The 20,347-nt window shown below is 37.1% G+C and overlaps 1 protein-coding gene across 2 annotated transcripts in view; it reads right to left on the minus strand.

Moving 5' to 3' along the window:
* Nucleotides 1–17,931: 17,931 nt before the first annotated feature.
* The window catches only part of wdr27 (WD repeat domain 27), a 36,842-nt gene continuing 34,426 nt past the window's right edge, over nucleotides 17,932–20,347 (minus strand). For both annotated transcript variants that reach the window (XM_008429888.2, XM_008429887.2), the window contains exon 24: nucleotides 17,932–18,137. In XM_008429888.2, coding sequence (XP_008428110.2) covers nucleotides 18,024–18,137 — 114 coding nt within the window. In that variant the 3' untranslated portion in view covers nucleotides 17,932–18,023. The remainder of the gene's footprint in view (nucleotides 18,138–20,347) is intronic.

Genomic DNA, 20,347 nt, shown 5'->3' on the forward strand with positions numbered 1-20,347 from the left:
GTTACTCATCTCTTCTTGAATTTCATTAGATTTAGACATGTGTTTCTTTTTTAGAAATCTTTTAGCCTTCTTCATGTCATCAGACAGGTTCTCTTACATGATTATGCAGGTGGCAGTAATGACAGTAATTCAGCCTGGATGTGATTAGTGAAACTGAGCTCAGATTACCAAAAAAAAACTGGCTTGATTATAATTGATGATTTAAAAGAGTATTAATATGTATTACTCAGGCACAAAGTGCCTTTTTGTAGAACAATCAAGTAACTATGCTACATTCAGTTGTTATAAAAATGCTATATAGAAAATATGACTTAAGACAAATTAGATTTTGTAATTTAATGCCTCGACATTGGGCCTCGGTTTCTTAAAAAAAAAAAAAAACTGCTCTATTTTATACTCAGGAAGTCAACATTGCTCCTTTACTAAGCCTTTAACAATGCTTTTACAAGTGTTGCATTCATATAATGAGTTCAGCGGATGCACAATTCCACCAGGTGTTTGCTAATTGCAGATGGCTAGTCAGCAGGAGCTGAGTGGGAGAGTCACAGGGGAGCTGAATTGTGAGGCGGGAGCTCAGAGAAGTCCCAGTGAGACTAAAGGGTTTTTCATGACGAGATATGAAGATTAATATCTCTCTGTGAATCAATTATTTAATACAAAATGTGACAGAACATAACCAGTCCAAATCTGCACATTATGTGTTCCACTGTGTTATAATTTTTTTTCAAACAAAGCGGAAGTTGAAATGGGAGTGTTTGTAAAAATAAAAAAAAAACTAAAAAAAAACTAAATACTTGCCAAGAATTCTTCATGCATACCAAATACTTCAAACCCTACAATTTAAACGGATGTAATTTCTTTCTACCAAATGCAAAAAATCAAAAGATCTTTTCAGCTTAAAGTTAAATTGCATGTTCCACTTCAACTGCAAAGTTTGATGTCCTTTGATATGTCAACATTTTAATGTGAGGAAGTAGAAAGTATCGCTGCATCAATCAGTCAATGTAATCAACCCCCAAAATATTGCATGTGATCTTACTTTAAATTGGCAAATTGATTTGATACGAACTTAAATTACATTTTTCTATTACATGAAATTTTTGACAAACGCATTGCTCAACAAGGTATTTGTCACGCAAGCTAAAATTTGCGTGACATGCCATTCTGACAGGATTTGATGTGATTTTAGCCCAATGTTTGCTGATATGATGGCTTTAACTGTTCTGGGAAGGAGTTCCTGAAGGTTTAGGAGTGATTTTAACCATTTTTGAAGACGAGTATTTGTGAGGTCAAACACTAATGTTGCCCTGGTTTGTTGTTTCAGGTAAGTCAACTTCTTCAAAACTAAACTTGTTAAATCATGTCTTAACAGACCTTGATTTGTGCACTGGTGCACAGTCATGTTGGGACTGAACTGAATAGTTTATCTCCAAACTATTTCCATGGAGACAGGAGCTTGACATTTTTTCAAATGTATTGGTATGCGAAATAATTATGAGTTTCTTTCACTGGAACTAAGAGGCCAAATCCAACTAAGGAAAGCCACACACCTGCCTCCCTTATTCACTAAACTTTACATTTGATACAACACAGACAGGCAAATTCGTCCTGGATTGACACTATATGAGTAAACTGCATTGGAACCATAACTGTAACTATGTTATATTATCTTTACTTTATAATTATTATTAACAGAGCTACTGGATTGATTATTTTCATGTCTTTTACCTGTGTCCATAAAAGTAGACCAACAGAATTCTTTCAACCAGAAGATGAAAAATATTTCCGGGAATATAAATGAAATTTGGCTATTTCTAATATCACAATAACTACCGTACTTAACCTGTTCTGTACAATGTCAGCTGAACGGCACAGCATATGACTCCGGAATCCGTTTCTGTTTTAATTTTGTTTCCAGCACTATGTGCCATTGTGTGTCTGGTGTTTACTTTCATTTCTATTTATATGTCTTGTGCCTTCTGTTCAGTTTGATTTGTATTTTCCTCCGTCACCTGTTTCATATTTCTGGTTGTCACACCTGCATCCATTTAGCCATAATTTCATTAATGGTAGTCCTGCTTTCAATGAACTCATTGTGAGTTTTTTTTGTCTTTCTTTTGGTATTGGCCTGTGCTTCCTTCCTTGTCTTCCCTCAGTTTGCTTGAACTTAAGTTTTATTAGGTTTTGGATTCCATCTGCAATCCAACGTTTACGATGGACCTTTTTTTTTTTTTTTGCTGGCTTCTTCCACAGACATTGTTCACTGTCTCTGGACTTGTGTTTCTGGTCAATTAAAAAGAGCAGATGTTCTGTTGTTTACAAGGTTTTTAATCTCTGAAAAAGAAGTTGAATTGCACTTAAACAAAAAGGAAGAAGCAAAAATGCTTTTGTGTTTGTAAAAACTTAAGTCTCCCTACCCATTGTAGCTAGTATTACTTTGCTTGGATGAAATAACGTCAGTGTTTTTGTAGTTATCGGTGTCTGTTGGTCTGTGGATAGTTCTCTGAAGTCTTCATGTTTTATCTGCTGGTTGCTGGACGTGTTTCTTGCATTTCTAAGGACTTTCGGTTTGATCACTCTGAGCCAATTCTTGGAAAAATGAATGAACCCTGATCGTCAGCTGGTCAGGTCATGCAGAAGTAAACCGTCTTAAAACTAGAGCAGAATATAATCTTTATTATCATTGGATGAAACATTGTTAGAGAACAATGTCTCACTTAAAACAAAATTAGACTATAAAATAACCACGTCATTATATTGCATTTATCCCTTGTTAAAAGTAAACTTTAAGCACTTAATTATAGACATAAAAATACACCAGGTCAAATTGACCACATAGCAGCATTCACCATGGTGATGACTAGTGAGTAAGAAATGCTTCTCAATCTGTTGTGTTTTGCCTTTACAGATCTGAAACATCTGCCCAAAAGGCAGCGCATGTCCTCGGTGTGATGCGACTTGGAGGATTTTCTCGATGTTCCTCAAACAGCGAGAACTATAAAGTTCTGGTGGTGTTGGCAGAGGATATCCAATTTCCCGCTGGGTGACCTTAATGCCCTATGGAGCTCATTTTTCTGTGCTATTGTGCAGCTGGAAAACCGTGAGCAGAGACAGTAAGTCACTCTTCACGGTGCAACAATGAAAGGACACCCGCAGTCTCTCAGGGATGCTGCTCCTTATGAGAACTTTCATAAAGAACAGCGTCTTTCGGGCCTTCTTCTCCATGTCTGCAATGTGTGTACCCCAGGTCAGGTCCTATGGCACTTTCAGCTCTGTGCTTCACAGTTGTTATGAGGTTCTTTTTCCTAAATGCAATTTGTGGTTTATGACAAACATGTCCTCTGTTCTCTGCCCAGTATTTCAGTTTTAGACTAATTTGTTCAAAGGAAATTATTCAAGAAGTTTTTTGTCTTTGTCTGCCAAACATAAATCTGGCCTTAATTTTATTTATTTATTTATATTTCCCAAGAGAGCAGAGGTTTCCTTCTTAGAAACCTTCCATAAAAGGTGTGCAAGGAGGGGTCCTTATGTACCATTTTTCTGACTATACAGACATTTCATCTCAACAATAGGAAAAGCCATTTGGAAACTACTTTTGGCATCTTGTGGCCTGCTATCAGAATTGCTTGGTTCGCCAAACCTGCAGACAGCAGCGGTTGTTTTGTTGGTCTGTACGGTAAAATAACTGAGAAGATGTTCTGTGCTCACCAGAAAGTTTTAAAAGACATTTTGTAAGAAAGTTCTGGAAAGCATTTCCTTCTGTTTGCTCGTGGTTATTCATATGGCTTTAAATATTCCATATCGCTAACACAAATATTCAACATCTACATGATCAAATGTGTGAGTACACAAGCTGCCATAAGGTATTCTATTTTACTCCGCATGACTTCATCTCTTGATTTGATTCCATATCAGTAAAAAAAGAGAGGACATGAATAAAGTGTCACAATGACGCAACAAATCCTCCTCCCGAGAAATTCTCAGAACATGTTTTCATAACTCTTAAAAATGTTTTCAACAGTCTCTCGCGTCAGTTGGACTTCATTTCTATCCAAAGCTAACCTGACAGATGGCACAGAGATTCACGCTCCCTTGTGGACTTCTCTAATAATGCTAAGCAAACACTGGAGATCTGGAGCAGCTTTGAAATGGAGGTGATGGATGTCAGTTAGGTTGATAAACAACTTTATTTTCCAGCTCTCCTCTCCAGGACGTGACTTCACTGTCAAGATGTGTGTGTGTGTGTGTGTGCGTGCGTGCGTGCGTGTGTGTGTGTGTGTGTTTTTCACTCACAGAAAATGTTTTCTGTGTGACTCAAGACCACAATCTAAAAGAGAGACCTGGCCCCTTAGAAAGTTTAAAATATTGAAAGCTGGACCTCTTTAGAATACAACAGATTTGGGAATGGTGAAAATAAAATGGGTGCTTATAAATGCTCCTTTTGGTTAGAATTTTCAGTAAAAGCTGAGTAACACCCATGAAACAGATTTGGCTTGGAGTGCTGGCACCGTAAACTTTGCTTGCATAAGCCCCTCTCATATGCAATGAAAGCTTCCATCGCTTTGCATGAAAATTTCACCATTTTGGTTTCCAATGATGCAGATGTTTAAAAATAAGCTTTTTCTTTTTACTTCTATTTGTCACAGTTTTTCACATTCACCACCTTCTGTACTTATAACTCTAAATTTTGGATGAGAGCATTAATAAATCAGTGATGCTCTAAATATCTTCTTTTCATCAGCTCAAAAATAACTTTCCACATATTCTCTAGTATCTGTCTGTTAGTAAAGGTCAAGGACTTCAGTCAAAAAGCAGAACTGAGGTTCCAACATGTAGATATCAAATGGTTCCACAATGCGACAAGCCACTGAGAACATCAACATCCACCTTAAGAACATTGAGTTCAGAGGTGCATCTTGAGATAAGATGACGTTGAACCGCCACTGTAGCCATACTTCTGCCTTTACATTGAGAATCTAGATTTACAATATGTTGTGTTAAATCAGCTACCATTTCTGTCTTTAATAACCTACATGCCTCTGGTCTCAGGAGCTTTCTTCAGTGCAGAGAAGTCAGATTAATCGTCCTACATCCAGTGAGGTTGTAGAAATTTCTGTGGTCAAATACTTTTTTTCTTAATTATGCAGCATTTTGCATAGAGGGTTTATCATAGACCACATTATTGACACATGTACAAATAAAACATGTTTGTCATGTTTTGTTGTAACAGTACAAAATCTAAAACATGCATCTAAAATGGTCCAAAGTTGCTCCTCAATGGGGAGATTGAGGAGCAAAACTGCAACATTTTAAACCTTTAAACTTTAAAGGTGTCACATCACAATTTACCCCAAGGTTTCTCTACAAAGTAAGAGCACTTAGACATATTGATAAACTAAAAAAAAAAAAATCATAAATAAATAAAAGTTATGTGAAATTCTCTACTGTCATAAAAAACCTACTTAGCCTTCCTACAGAATTTCTTTTTTAAACCATAAAATGTATAAAGTCATCAAAAGATTTCAGAATAACACAAAGATAATCAAAATAAATGCAAAGGGCAGTTTTCACATGATGATTTCATTTGCTAAATAAAAAACAGCTTTCCAAACCAATCTGACCTCGGTCTAAGAATTTGTAATTTGTAGTCAATAAATGTGTATTCCCTTGAAATGCAAAATGATGTGACCACTTCTACTAGTCACTTTCCAAAATGGGAAAGACAAGAAAACATCCCACTGAAGGTTGGCAGAAATGCGTAAATGTAGTAAGAGGCTAAAAGTAAATGCCATTTTTTACCAAAGCTTAGACTTTAAAACAGTTTTAACTATGACAAAAAAAAAGGTGGAACAAAGGCCAAATATTATCTTGCACATATTTTTTTGTAAAGTGATTAATATCTAAATATAGGCTTTAGTACAAAAAAATATGCATAATATATGCATAAGAATATTAAAAGCCATTGTATTTGTATAGTTACTGACAAACATTATAAACAGCGAGGTAGAAGAAGAGGGAAGATGGAGATGCTAAATGTTATGTATTGGATTTGTAATTTCTGTCCCTTTTCCTCATTTGCTCTGTTTTACTCTCTGTTACTGGGTGTTTCTCTTATTTTTTAGCATAAGCCATATTAGGTCATGCTGCTTTACATAAACTAGGTTCACTCACGGGCAATGTTTATGATTTAAAGGTGCTGTCCAGAGCCACATCCCAGAAACATTGAATCAAAGCCTGTGGACAACTAAAACGTGAGAACGGTGCTTGGAGTAGAAAGTTCTTCCACAATTTTAGACCCACTTTAAAAATAGGAGCTCACAGTCCTATTTTTAAAACACATAGAGGATTTTCACCCAGGTTGAGCTGGATAGTCACGTGTTGTATATAACACTCAAACCACTCAACAGGGTGCTCATTTTCCGCAGGAGAGCTCCCTAAATTATACTTGTAGTCTTTGTAAGGGAACTGAGAAGTCACCAGGGGAGCTAGAAAACAGTGGAAAACATTCAAGCCGATCGCCACATGGCATCATTCAAAGATGTCGCAACGCTGCAGGGTGACCACTTTGACTTTCTGGGTTTTGAGGGATATTCTCACCACAGATGCGACAAAAGTGAGGCCGTCAGTTCCTCAACAAGCCGAGGCTGACATAACCGCAGGAGACTTTTACTATTAAACCTCTCACAAACATCTGAGCGCTATCAGCAACGTCTGCATTATAAAAGATTCCAGGGTACCACATGTTGGCTTTCGCCATGCCTAATTCCAGTTATAACATGAAAATGGCTCACATACCTTGGCATGCGTTGGGTATTTCATCAAAGGGAGATAGCTCATGTTTGACTTATTCTCCCCTCAAAGGTTTATAGGTGACCTGCGTGGGTGGTAGTTGTCGATATACTATTGAACACCACCGAATATTTCCTGGGTGACATTATTCGTAGGATCACAGCTGCATTAAGGCAATCTTCCGTTTTGTTGTTGAAGTGTGCAGAAACACATCAGATCTCATCCTTTACACATTTAACTGCTTTCATTTAGGCTAATCAGAATGGATTTGCTTCCAGATGTTACAAAACAACCTCCTATGATACACTAAAGACATCTGAAAATCCCAAAATACCTTTTTTATTATTAGGTGTTATGCTAAGATTCCTGTCTTAATATTTGACTCTATGGCTTCAAATGTCTCATAGATCCTGTTTTGCTCATTTAGGGAATCGGGAAGCTTTTGAAATGACCCAGACTTAGTTTTAAATGGCAATTTATGTGTTAATCTGTGTAATCGTATACACATGTTTTCTTCAATACAGTAATTATATGTTGGACATCTTGGATGTGAAAATAGTTCCAGCTGTTGTAAGTGGACACACATTTCCCTAAGTCCAATCCTGATTGGTTAATGAACACCTCGTAGCAACGCTTTCTCCAAAAGCTGCTAGCTCAAAGAACCAGCATGAAATCATACCCACTCAATTTAGAATAAAACCTCATCAATTTGTAAGATTTGGAGGTAATAAATATTTTTTTGTTTACATCATACACGTTGCTACGTTGTTCTATGAAAAATCCAGCCTCACTTGGATATAACCTCATGTAAAAAAAATCTAACCTATAACTAAGAGTCTTTTTGTCTGTGTGACTTTTTGGGCTGAGCAGCAGCTGTTGGGCAGAGATTTCCCATTCAGTCAAGCCGGGATGCTGAGCTGAGAGAACAGAACAACTGCAATGATCCTATCGGTTCCTTGTAGCGAGCCAACAACCTGATTCCAGAGAACAAAGTGGGGAGTCTGCTTTCTTGCTCTATTCCGGGATTTCTGATGGTGGAAGCTGATGGATCAAAATTTGGCTTGCCACTTTGAATTCCCCTTAAAAGCTCTCCCTCTTTTATCTCCTTTTAATAAAAATACATGTGTTATGAAGGAAACTTTCAATTTTTCCTTGTTTTAGCAAAGTAAAATGTGTGAGTTTAGAAAATTTTTTTATGCCTTTTGTTTTCTTTTCACATAATTGAATTATTGGGAAATAGACTTGAGTGTGTTTTAAATACAACAGATTCTTGATCCGGGCAAGTATTATTTCCCGTTGTTTTTCCTAATATAATTAAGCTTATTGTACCCCTGCTACACTGTTATCCAATGACAAAATATGAGGATGCTCCTGTCTTTAAATGTGAGTTCAGCCAAAATCCTTAGTATAAAGATAAAGAGGGAATATTGAGGACTGCCCTAGGATGCAGGTTGCCTGTGGTTTGCTTTGTTTAATGAAAGCAAAGCACAGTAGAGATTCAATCAAGCCTCATTTAATTCAGTAGGCTAAAACTTTATTTCTGTATGTGTATTTTAAACTGAAAGAGCTGTCATATTATGCAAATTTTAGGTCTGAAACTGAAAAGCTGGGCTAAAGTAATTGACTTTTAAAAGAATTGAGAAAACAAAAAAGATGAAGGACAGTTAAGTAAATTGTACTTACTTTTAGGCGAATACATGAGTGATTGCAATGCTCATTTGCCTCTCGTTTTTTTGTTTTTTTCTCACACTGTTAGCTTTTAATTTCTGAGATCCAATCATTAGGTAATGACTTCCAGATCCTCGTGTTCATTTTTGTACTTTGACTTATAGAAGGACCATACAGAGCAAGAGCTGTGAGAAATGTGGGCTAATGTTTTGGGGAAATGGGTGTCTCAACAAGTTTGAACATCAAAAATAGAGCGAGACAACAGTCATCAAAAACTCCGACGTGTGTGCAGGAAAGGGAGCATGACCAGCATTGTATGAGAGAGGGAATAAAGTGAGAGTGAGATTTCTTCTGTGGAGAGGAGAGGAGAAAAGAGGAGGAGGAGGAGGAGGAGCTCTGGCCTTGGGTCCCTGGGCACAGAAGGTGCTGCAGCATAGCTGAAGCTCCTCATCCTTTACAACTTCATCCTGCATTGTTGCTCATTCAGGTGCGCTAAACAGGGTCATGCTTGAGTCAATAATTAGCATCTGTCCTGCAGCCAAGTCTCTCACACCAGCAGTGAAGAGCTCAACAAAGGTATTCAAAGAAAATGTGTAACACTTTTACTTTCCTGGAGTCTGAAGTTGTTCCTAAAATGTCCCTTCTTCTACATTCTTTCTTTGAAAGTCTTGCTTCAAAGGTACATGAATGAATTAGTCAAAAATAGTAACTTCTTACAATGAATCCTTGCCTTGCAAAAGCATTCCTATCACTTTGAACTTTTCCACATTTTATCACGATAAAACCACAGACCTATATGTGCTTTGATTTTATGAGGCAGACCAGTGCAAAGGAACATGCAACTCAAAGTTCAAAGAAATGTAAAATATGAACGGCACGAGGTGCATATGTAGAAGTCATTTATGTCAGATGTCATTTACAGAATTCATATTTGTGAAGACACCAGATGTTTGACAAAGTCCTTAAGAAGTTTAAAGCAGGTTTGCATTCTAAAATAACCTCTCAAATTTTGATTTAGAGGAGCCATCCACTGAAAAATAGAGATGCTGCAGAGCAAATCTTGAGACCGGGTTGAAGGTTTACCTTCCTGCAGGACGACGACCCTAAACATACAGCTAGAGCCAGAGTAGCTTAGACAAACACACATTCAAACATGTGTTAAAGGATGTCCCAGTCAAAGTTAGGACCTAAATTGAACTGAGAATGTGAATGAAGATTTGAACATTGCTGTTCACAGATGCTCTCCGTCCACACTGATAGAGTCTGAGTAGATATGCATGTTGCTTCATAATTTGTTAGTAATTCATACATTTCTCCTGGGTCCTCTTCTGTGTCTCCTCGCGGTGGGTTGTGCCTGAAACGCCTCATGAGGGAGGCGTCCTAGCCAGATGCCACATCAACTGGTTCCTCTCAATGTGGAGAAGCAGCGGCTCTACTCTGAGTCCCTCATGAATGATGAAACGTCTCACTCTATCTCCAAAGGAGAGTTCTTTTGATTTTGTCTTTTCCAAAAGTCTGTACAAAATACTTTATATCTTTAAAATGTAGCATGCAGAAATGTGAAATAAAATTAAAGGAGCATGGGAAGTTTTTCTAAGTACTTATAGAACCCTTTCACTTCAACACATAAAAATGCTGTTAAAAATGGACCACTAATGACAAAGTGAGAATGTAATGCATTATCAAGTAGTTATCCAAAGCAGACTTTTTTGGGTATGCAGCAGTCATCCAGGACAACTGGTTGACTTTACATACTGAAGACAGACTACTTATTTTTTTGAAGAAATTGATTTTTCAATATTGTTCGTTTTAAGTTAGCAACAACAACAAAAAAAAGTATAAAAACTGTGATCTGGCATTTGCAGGAAACTACTTTTATAAAAGGATTTCCACATATTATTGAACAATAAGATAAATAAAAAATAAATAAATAAAAGAATAAAATGTGGAGTCGATAGCAACCAAAATAAATAAATAAAATAGAATATCTAAAAGGGGCATACTGTCCAAAATAGGAAGAGAATGTACCCTACAAAGAATTAAAACACACACAAGGAGAGGATAAATGCAGTTAACAGGAATGCTATGTTCCAGTCAGAATGTTTTTTCTCATTATTGACTCCAGGTTTTGTTGCTGGCATCTTCATCCTTTCCACACACTGACATTTTTAAGCATTCAGGGCAAATTACTGTGATACAGCCATGGCTTCCTGCAAAAAGACATACCTTCAGTGTCTAGTTAGGATTAGACTTGGACATTTTCTTGTGTGGAAGAACTGGAGTCTATTAGACAGAGAAGAAACCCTGGCAAAGAATTAAATAAATTTTTGGCTCCTAAATTTTGACTTAAAAAAAAAATCTTATTTAGCCAAGGAAATGATGGCTGCAGCTAGTTGGCAACAATACAACCTGAAAGCAAAGTTCTAGCAAAGGATGACACACTATATTTTAATTTTTATGTATGCCAGACTTGTTGAATTTCAAATTTCCATTGAAAACCAAACTAGAACAGTGAGTTTAACCACATCTTTGTCTCAGCTGTTTTCTTCCCTTTAACTAAACTAAAACATTAAGAACCAGTGCTCAATGTGTTCTAAAACAGACAGCAGAAAGTCCAAGAAGCTCCATATGGAGACAGACATGCATACCAATCACATCAATGCAAAAAAGTGAAGCCCAGCCACATGTGCTGTTAATTCCACCGCTTAGTTAGACATAATTTAAGAGGAAAACATAAAATTTCCTCTTCGAGGAAAAAATCCAGTCATAAAAGAAAGGAATTTACTAATGGTAGATGCTGAAACACTATCTTTGTCCAGTGAAAGGACTGAGTTTAGGTTGATGGGGTGAGTTAATACTCTAGAGAAATATGCAGACAGATGATGGTTTAGACTCGCATGCCAAACTATTATCTTATCTCCTCCTTGCACCTCGGTTTAATGGGGCTGACGAATGTTTTAACCTCAGAGTAACCCGAGGGAAGACTAAACTCTGAAACGGGCTCCTCTTTAAAAACTAAGAGCAGCAGAAATCTCGTAATGCAAAATTTAATTAGACCGATGAATGCCTTTCCTTTGAATTTCAGAAACCGAACAGTGTTCTTAAAAAAACAAAGTTTAATTCAGGAATCTGGAAGCTTGTGCTACGTGCTCCTGTTTTCCCCATATTCCCGCAAACTCCACAAGGGTCTTGTGTTGATTTATTGGAGTGTTAAGCACCCGAATGTTTATGCCTTGTTCCCTGGATGACACCATCTGCTACTAATCTGTATTTCCGTCATCGTCTGCACACTGCAGAACTGGAACTGCTTGGGACAAAGATGGAGACACTGATTTCTCAGTCTCATTACCTGTGTGGCTCCATCTGGATGTTTTTCCAAGATTTTCAACGCTGTTGCGTATCAGTTGTGTGCATAGCAGTAGCATTTTCTAACTTCTGTCACACACATTTAGTGGCTGCTGAGGATTTGTAGTACTTTAAAACTGAAGAAAACCTAGCAGGGGATCATGATTAATAACTCAAACACCAAGCAGGGTGTATTTCTGTGTTATACTTTATTTTAGTTTAAATATATGTTACTGCATTCAGGCTAAAACAAGCTGTGTTTTTTTTCTACTCACTCTTTATGCACCATGTAGGCAATTGTCTGCTAAGAATGATTAATGGATAAGGAAGGCTGAAACAGTGTGTGAGTTATAGACAGAAAACTGTGTGTGACGTCTCAAACTAAAAAAGATTGTTTCATGCTGTTTTGACAGAAGGTGGTAGTTTTAACCAACCCTTGGGTCAAAAATTGTAACCCAGTTTTTTAGCTAAAAAGAGAGTAGAAAAAAGGGTACCTATTATCTAAATCAATACACTGCCTTTTTGAACTTTAGAACAACTTGAAGAAACATCACTGAACCGCTAACATAAGATGAAAAAATAAATAAAATTGTAAAATTTTGATGCAAATGCCACTGGGTTGTATAGATCAAATTAGTTTATATGCGTAAGAAACTATTCTCCATCTGGTAAACCAGTGGAAACTATAGTAGCATACTTGTTGGACAAAATAATTTGTCATGAAGGATAGGCCCCAAACTAAAAAAAAAAAAAGCTTTTTCCTTAACCCGAATGCTGAGATTATTGTGATGAGACTGATCCAAATGATGGTTAAAAAATTGCAATCCAATTCATGGAAATAAGTCTAGAAGGAGCCTCAACATCTTAATTTTGAACTATGAAACAACCTGATCAGACTTTACTGCACCTCTATTTCAGATTAATATTAGAAATAATTTGAAATAAGATGGTAAAATTATTACGTTTGGCATAAATGGGTTGCGGTAACGACTTGTGTCACCCTAGAAACACAAGTGTTAGCATACGTTTGGTCACTTATGCTAACATTAGTATTTAACCTTCTCAGCAGTTAACAACACAAGCTGCTTTTTACACCTTCATTAAAGTCAATATATATCAAAATCAAACTGCTCGGTTATGCTATCAGGACTGAGTTTGGCTAATTTCAACCAAATGTTGTTTATAGAACTGTGGCCCAATTTTCTGAATTTGAAAAGAGACTGAAAGCAGCCTTGTCATTCCTTACAAATGGTCATTTCCAATTTCTAACCTAATTATTATTATCTTTTTGGCCCAAATATTTTTGGAATCTAAGTTATGGTCATCACTGATCAAAAACATAAACCCATAACCCAGCTCTGTTACCATATTTTTAACGCAGTTCCAGGCAAAGAAAATAATCCAAATTGAACAGCTTTGACCTACTATGTTTTAGAGTACACAGCTAACATAAATATTCATAATTTGTAATGATGTCTATTTTCTAAACAAATGCCGGTACGCCTCCATCACATTTTGATGTTTAGATGGTGGTTGTTTTTGAAGGAGAGAGCCTGTTTTCTTGCCAGCACTACTAACCCTTGCAATATGGGATATGAGCTGGATATAATATTTGGCTTAGTTTTTTGTGAATGCAAAGAACAAACAAGATTAAAAACAATGTGCTATGGGGAAGCATGACATCAGAGTTGTTTTCCCGTTACATCACTGTAAGAAGATCTTGTCTTGGCTGAGGCAGTTTTCAGTTTCTCTCTGTGCCAGGGCAGTTCAATAAGGATCTGTGGTTTATTAACATAGTTCAAACAGAATATGTAATGCAACCATGAATGGTTGTTCGGGTCTGTATTGACCCGAACAAGGAGTCAACAGATTAACTGGTTAATCTATTGACTCCTGGAGACCCCATGTGGTGTTTGTTGCCCCCGAGGGGTGGCAATGTGCCCTCCTCAGTCCTTCTGAGTTACAGCAGCCACAGTGGTCTAGTGCCTGCCCAGCGTGTTGGACTCTCAGCGTGTTGGACTCTCGGAGGGTGGGGGGCACATCCTTTGTGTGATGCTTTGAGCAACCAGGAGGGTGGAGGGAGTAGAGTCCTGGGCTTCACCGCCTCTTCGGCTTGGAGGCAGATGCTCCTTTGCTTGACTAGCAAACTAATTTGTGGCTGCTCTACAGGGTGCATATGTCTGTCTATCAGGATTCCCTATGACCTTCCAGAATTGAGTCGATTAACCCCTGGCTGCTCTTGGGCACTTTGTGTTACAGGCCATCTAATGGTGTTTTTTTTTTTCTTTTGGTGTCTTCATTATTTAGCATACATTGAAAACGTCACAATAGTTGAATGAATAGAATTTCACCTTACAGAGAAGTAGCTTTTTGTCTTTGATATTTGACTTTATGATCTGTTATTGATGCCTGTGTTGGTTGTGTTAATAGTAAGAGATTAGCAGTAATTTCCCAGCACTTTGATGCTAATACCTGGCTTATTTTCTGTTTGCTGCTGTGCTTAATTAGTGCTTTACAGAGCTTTATTTAATTTCCCAGACATCTCCCTTTTTCTCTCAAAAGATCTACATCATTACCTTAGTCATCCAAATCTTAACAACTGCTCAATAAACCACACATTTTCTGGTTTTATGGTACAATTTATTCCGTTCGATTGTTTTGAAACAGTGTAGTAAAATGTTTAAAGCCCAAATCCCTTTTTGATTAATCAGCCAGAAAAAAACAAAACCCTATCTGCTGTCCAGCTGTTTCTGCTCCCAATAAGGGGAAATTAGCAAGAGAGACAAAAATGTCTTCCGTGGGAATTTTTTTTTTTTTTCTATTGAATAATTTCAAAGCTTTGGGATTGTTTTACAGCGAGACCCCGTCTTCATTGTGCTGTTTATTCACTAGAGTTCTCCAAGAAACCATTAAGGTGTTCCCAGAACAACGGTATTTATACTTATGTTAAGTTATACAGGTTGGTCATGCCTTCTGAAATGGTTGACGTTACTTAAAGTAAAGGTGGTTGAATAGCAAACCTTGCTTTTCAGATTTGTTTTGTAGAATAATGTGCTGCTTTGGTCACCCAAATAAAACATCTTGAAGTTTCATCGTTACCACATATGATGAAATGTGGCAAATTTCAAAGGATATCAACATTTTTCAGGAGTTGTAGAAATTAACCTTCTGTAACTTTGAGTTCATTGTAGCATTTTGTGGAATACTCAGCTGATTACTGACAAATGTAAGCCCAAAGTATAGCTTCAAGAGCATGTAAACTGAAATTTAAAGGGGTAATGAGACAACATTGCAAGATATTTTAGCATTTGCATTAACACTGGGATACAAAGAGACTGTTTTCACTGAATGTGGTGTCACATTCTGCCCGATGTCCTAAATCTGTGCACACCCTGGTCCGGACAAAGTTCTTCTAACAAACAGAACAAAAACATTTGATGAAAAATTAAACTCTTTACAGCAATAAATGAGGGTTTATAGGTGCGGCCATTTTCAGCTACATCCCCATTCTGTTCTGATGAGATCAACGTAGGGAGTACACCAAAAGCAAAAAAAAGATCTCACACACAGGAGGAATGTGCGCATATGGCAATGTAAAACCTTTGTCTAAAAAATGTTCTCATTTTATAAAAGCAGCAGTTTAATTCATTTAATAGAAGGTAGAAACAAGTTCCAGCATGCAGATGGGGGGAGAATGCTGCTTCATAAATTTAGTCAAAAAAGACAATTTATTATGTTTTCCTATTTTTCTGCTTGGAGGAACACTAAAGCTCACCATGATAGGATGAACCCAGCATTGCCAGTACATATCTGTCTGTGTAGCACAAAAACAGACACCAAATCCCACATACTACAGACAAACATAATCCTCGACAGACCCAACACCAGAATTTGTGATAAGAAATGTGGCTGCTACTAATACATAAGTTGACTTCAAAATAATAAAACAGATGGCAATCTGGCTTTGGAATCAATTAAAGCACATAGTCCAAAAAGACAGTATAAATCAAAAGCAGACTACTGGACAGAGAACAAGAAAGAAATGAGAACTCCTATGAATCAGCAGCCCAGGAGAGGATTTATCATTCCATCTTCAGCACCAGCATCAAGTACAATATCTTTCCTAATGGATAGGAGATGAGTGAAGTTGGAAATTTTTATATTTTCCAGAAAGGTAAAGTCCTCTGAAGCCTCTGAAGATTTGATTAAGTGTTGCAAAATACCAGTAGTAGAAGTTTTTCTGGAGAAAACAGAAGCAAGCGGTTTGATATGATTTATAAAGTAACATCAACAGAAGAAAATATTTAATCTTTTTTTTTTCTTGTATCCAACCAGAGAAGAGGAGTGTGTTTATTTGCCTATTAGGAGATTTTCTGCTCCGACTGGCAACCACCAATCTCAGTGTCAGCCCTTCTAAAGTGCTTCATGGTCGCTCTAGATTTGAAAGAAGCCAAGGCAAAAATTCAAACTGGAAGACCCTCTTCAGCCTCACCTGCGTCATCCAATTGCTGCTATTCAACTGCAGCCTATCAGCATCGGACCACACCTCATCATAGCCAATCATAAAGCAAGCCTCCATTTACAAGGTGCTCCATCCATGACTCCATCTGCTCGTCACGTGAGCTTCAGCCCACCTCCGCCCCTTCCCCAGCCTCATTTTCCCAGCTTCTTCAGGCTTCCATCTGCACTTCGGCCTCCACCACCAGTCCCGGGATCCGGGGAGAAGACGTCTCTAATGCTTATAATAACCTACATATCATGACCATTATTAGTTTAGTCCGGAAGAACCAGTTTTGACCTGTTCTATTCCTTTTGTTTCAGATTACTTGCGTCAATTGACTGTTGTCAGATTAAGATCCCTAATTAATCAATTTTAAGTTCGAGCAACCTACTGCTGGTGGACAGTATTTATGCCGTTCCAAGGGGAATGATTATGCTGTTTTGGGTTAATGATTAGCTTCCTGTGAATGCTGCTATCCTCACTTGTACGACATAAATTCTAGTGTTCTCAATGTGAACAACTTATATAATTGGATCAACAACATCTGTAAACAAGCTAAACAGTTAACACTGTATAAGTAAGGTCAATAAGAATTAAATTAAGCAAGCATGAAAACAAACAAACAAAAAACACTCCCCCTTCTCCAAACTTGGCATGAATTCATTCCTTCTTGTATTTGTTAGGAAGCTAAATAGAAGTCAAAACTAAAACAAAAAATAATGTAAAGAAAAGGGGACAAATGTATGTTAAACAATTTAGAACAATTAAAAAGTACTTTTGGTTAACTCAATTTGAGTGCTTATAATGGACCAGTGAGGTTTTCATTCAGGGATGTTATAGACTTAATGTTATTTATCATTATAAATACCATTAATCAGCTACACTTAAAACATAATACTATGTAAAATTAGTCCTTTGTGAAGCAATATTGCACACTAATATTTGATATTCAATGTATTACGGCGCCCTAGCTACAAATTATAATCACAGAGCTAAATCTGCATTTAGGTTTATTTCTTGTATTAAAGTCTATAGACTGTTTTTTTTTAACAGACTACACTAATGAATCATCTGCATAAAATGGAACTCAACAACTTTTTGTCTTTACCCTGCGAACCTTTATATTACTCATGATTCGGGGAGAAAAGCATTACTATGAAGCTAAAAAAAACTGAAGCCTGTTTTGTTAGTATGAACAGTAGGAGCATATGTGTTTCTGGCAGCCAAAAAGGTTGCACCCAGTTGATGTCATGGCTCTGACATAGTGATCTGGTAAATAGTGGCCACCGCCTGTGATGCTATACATCTGTTCCATATAAGTAACAATAGTTATTGTGATGCTTGAGTGTCTCGATGCTTAAGAAATTAGAATGATCTATAACAATGCTTTTGGCAAATTTATCTACAATTGTCAAATACAGACTTACCACATTAATGTGGTTAACTCTGACATTCCTCTGACTCTCAGTCAGAAGGAAATAAGTAAACATTGGGGGATTAGCAAGATGAACAAGCTGCAATGTGTTGCTCATTTTTAAAATTCATAGCAAACACAAAAGAACATACATCAGCAGTAACGCTTAGCGTGTTTTTGATCTTCATTTTAGCTAAAAGCAACAGAAACAAAATACTTAAATTCTTCCTTTATTTTAAAAACCTTGCCTGTGGGTTTCAGCTCCCTTAATGAAAGCTGCATGGTGTTTCCTGCAGCCAGCTGTAATTACGCAGTCACTTTAGAGATGCAATGAACAGCAGCGCTGGTGTCATGGGACAAATGGGACCCTGTGCTTGACTGAAACAGTCGTAGCTTCCCGTCCAAGGTTCCTGTTAACAACTGGAGTAGTGAGAGAAAGGAAGAGAGAGAAAGAATGACATCAGTGTCAGCTTTTACTTTCTTTTCTGGATGAACTTTCTTGACGAGCATGTCACTCAAGACGCTTCTTTTCAACCTAGTGATAGAAGGAGTTACAAACAGCCCTGATTTTCTTGTTCTACTGTGCTTAGGACCAAAGATGCCTTTCCCATAGAAATGATTGATTTTCCATATGTGTCATTTATCATAAAAAATGGTAATAATCTAAATTCTGATATATGTATGTATAAAACACTGAAGCTGCAGTAAGCTACAATCAATCTCCACTCTGGTCTCTATTCAATAATTAAGAACCACACATAAAGGGAATCACTTTTTGACTCTAAAGAAGTACTTCATTCATAAGTTTTCTGTGAGCCAAAAGACCAAGTAGTGGTAATGAAGCATTGCCGCAACACTTTCAATGCCAAACAGCATCAATGCCAATAGGGATGGCCACATGATGTCACAGTGTAGTGCTAGTTTGCTGGCTGATATGCCAGCTGAAACTACTGTGCAGAACTATGTCAGATCCAGGCCTTACCTTGGGAAAAAAAAAAGTTTTATATGTGCTGAGTTTAAGATCCCAGCATTTACCAAATTATATAGCCATTTGGAGTACAAAGTCATGGAGCAACCACAAGAGTACTTATTTTTTAATCTATCTAAAAGTTACTGCCAGCATTTGCATTACAGCACATTCGCTGGGTGTGAAAATAACCATCATTATGGTGCTACAGTTGGATGGTGAGAAAATGACATTTCTCTGGAAAATTGTAACTGTTAGTTTTGGCCAAGTTTTGCTCGAACTCCAAATCTCTGAGAAATAAAAACGGTTCATAACCTCTTTTAAGATAAATACAACCATGCTTCCTCGCCTTTTCTCTCCATATTTGCTTTTTCTTCAATTTGTCTGTCACTATGTTTCTCCACAACCTATTGACTGCTCTTTGGCAGAGGTGACAGGTACTTAACTCTCACAATCCCAGAATGTATTCTATAGTGTAATGTCTGTGGGCATTCCCTATATATGAAACTTGTAATTTAAATACAATAGAGTTACTTGCAAGCATATTCAGACATCCTAACTTTTCCATATGTAACAATCACAAATTTGAATGTATTTTATTGGGATTTTATGTAACAGAACAACACAAATAAATTTAAAGCGCTCTATAAGATGCTTGGATATTGTTTTGTACCCTGACCCTGAATAAACTCATTGGGTAATAAAACTTCTACAAGCCACTATATTTTTAGACTGCAGTGGTTAAAAGAGAGTTAAAGTTGGGAAATGGGCAAAATTTTACTTCAATGTCTAAAAGCAAATTTCAACTCTGTTTTACATAATTTAAATCAGGTATAGTTGTTAAACTTTATTACACTCTAGGACAAAAATAACTTTAAAGGTACGTATCGTTCAAAATAATAAACAGTTTCTCTGGGGATTCTTGTTTAATTGTCAGTGACTGTATTAATATCCTTTATGGCAATTTCTTTGGAGGTGCTGGCTGGTTGTAAAACTTGTATCTTTCAGAGAAATCTAACAATAGGAACAGAAGAAAACTACTTGGTAAAAACAAGACATTTGGCCCAGCTGTCCTCCAACATTGTTTCCCATGTACACTACAGCACTTTTATGCTGGAGAAATCTTTTACCAGCAGGCAGATGACTGTGCTGGAAAGGGGAGTCACACATGCTGTGGTCCGAGGATGACTCAAGCATCATAAAATGGAGAGAAGTTTATCCGCCTTTGATTGGTGAAGGTTTCAGTCCAATGATTTCTAAGTGAGCTTCAAGGCCAAAGACGAGCATGTTTCTTCTAAATGTAGCCAGGTTAAAACGAGGACATCATGTTTGTATATGGGTATCTGTTAAACGATGTAGCAGTTCACTGTACAGTGTCTTTAACCTTTAAGGAGTTGCCTTTTAGCTATCCTCTTCAGGGAACTTAATTAACAGTTTAGGTCTTTCTTCCCACACTGCAAAAGCAGCTATTTAAAACTTTACAGGGTCAGAGATAAACTCTAAAAGACACTGCAACCTTTTAAATGAAATGGGAAAAGAATTTCAATTTATCTTATGCCAACATGGAAGATCAAAACTATATAACTGTTTTGGATTTTAAAAAAAAGCAATAGACTTTTTTTGGTTTTAGATTCTGTACTTCCAGCAAATGTCTGCAACTCGA

Source organism: Poecilia reticulata, chromosome 15, assembly GCF_904066995.2.
Source record: "Poecilia reticulata chromosome 15, P_reticulata-male-v2, whole genome shotgun sequence".
In the NCBI taxonomy this organism is placed as follows: domain Eukaryota; kingdom Metazoa; phylum Chordata; class Actinopteri; order Cyprinodontiformes; family Poeciliidae; genus Poecilia; species Poecilia reticulata.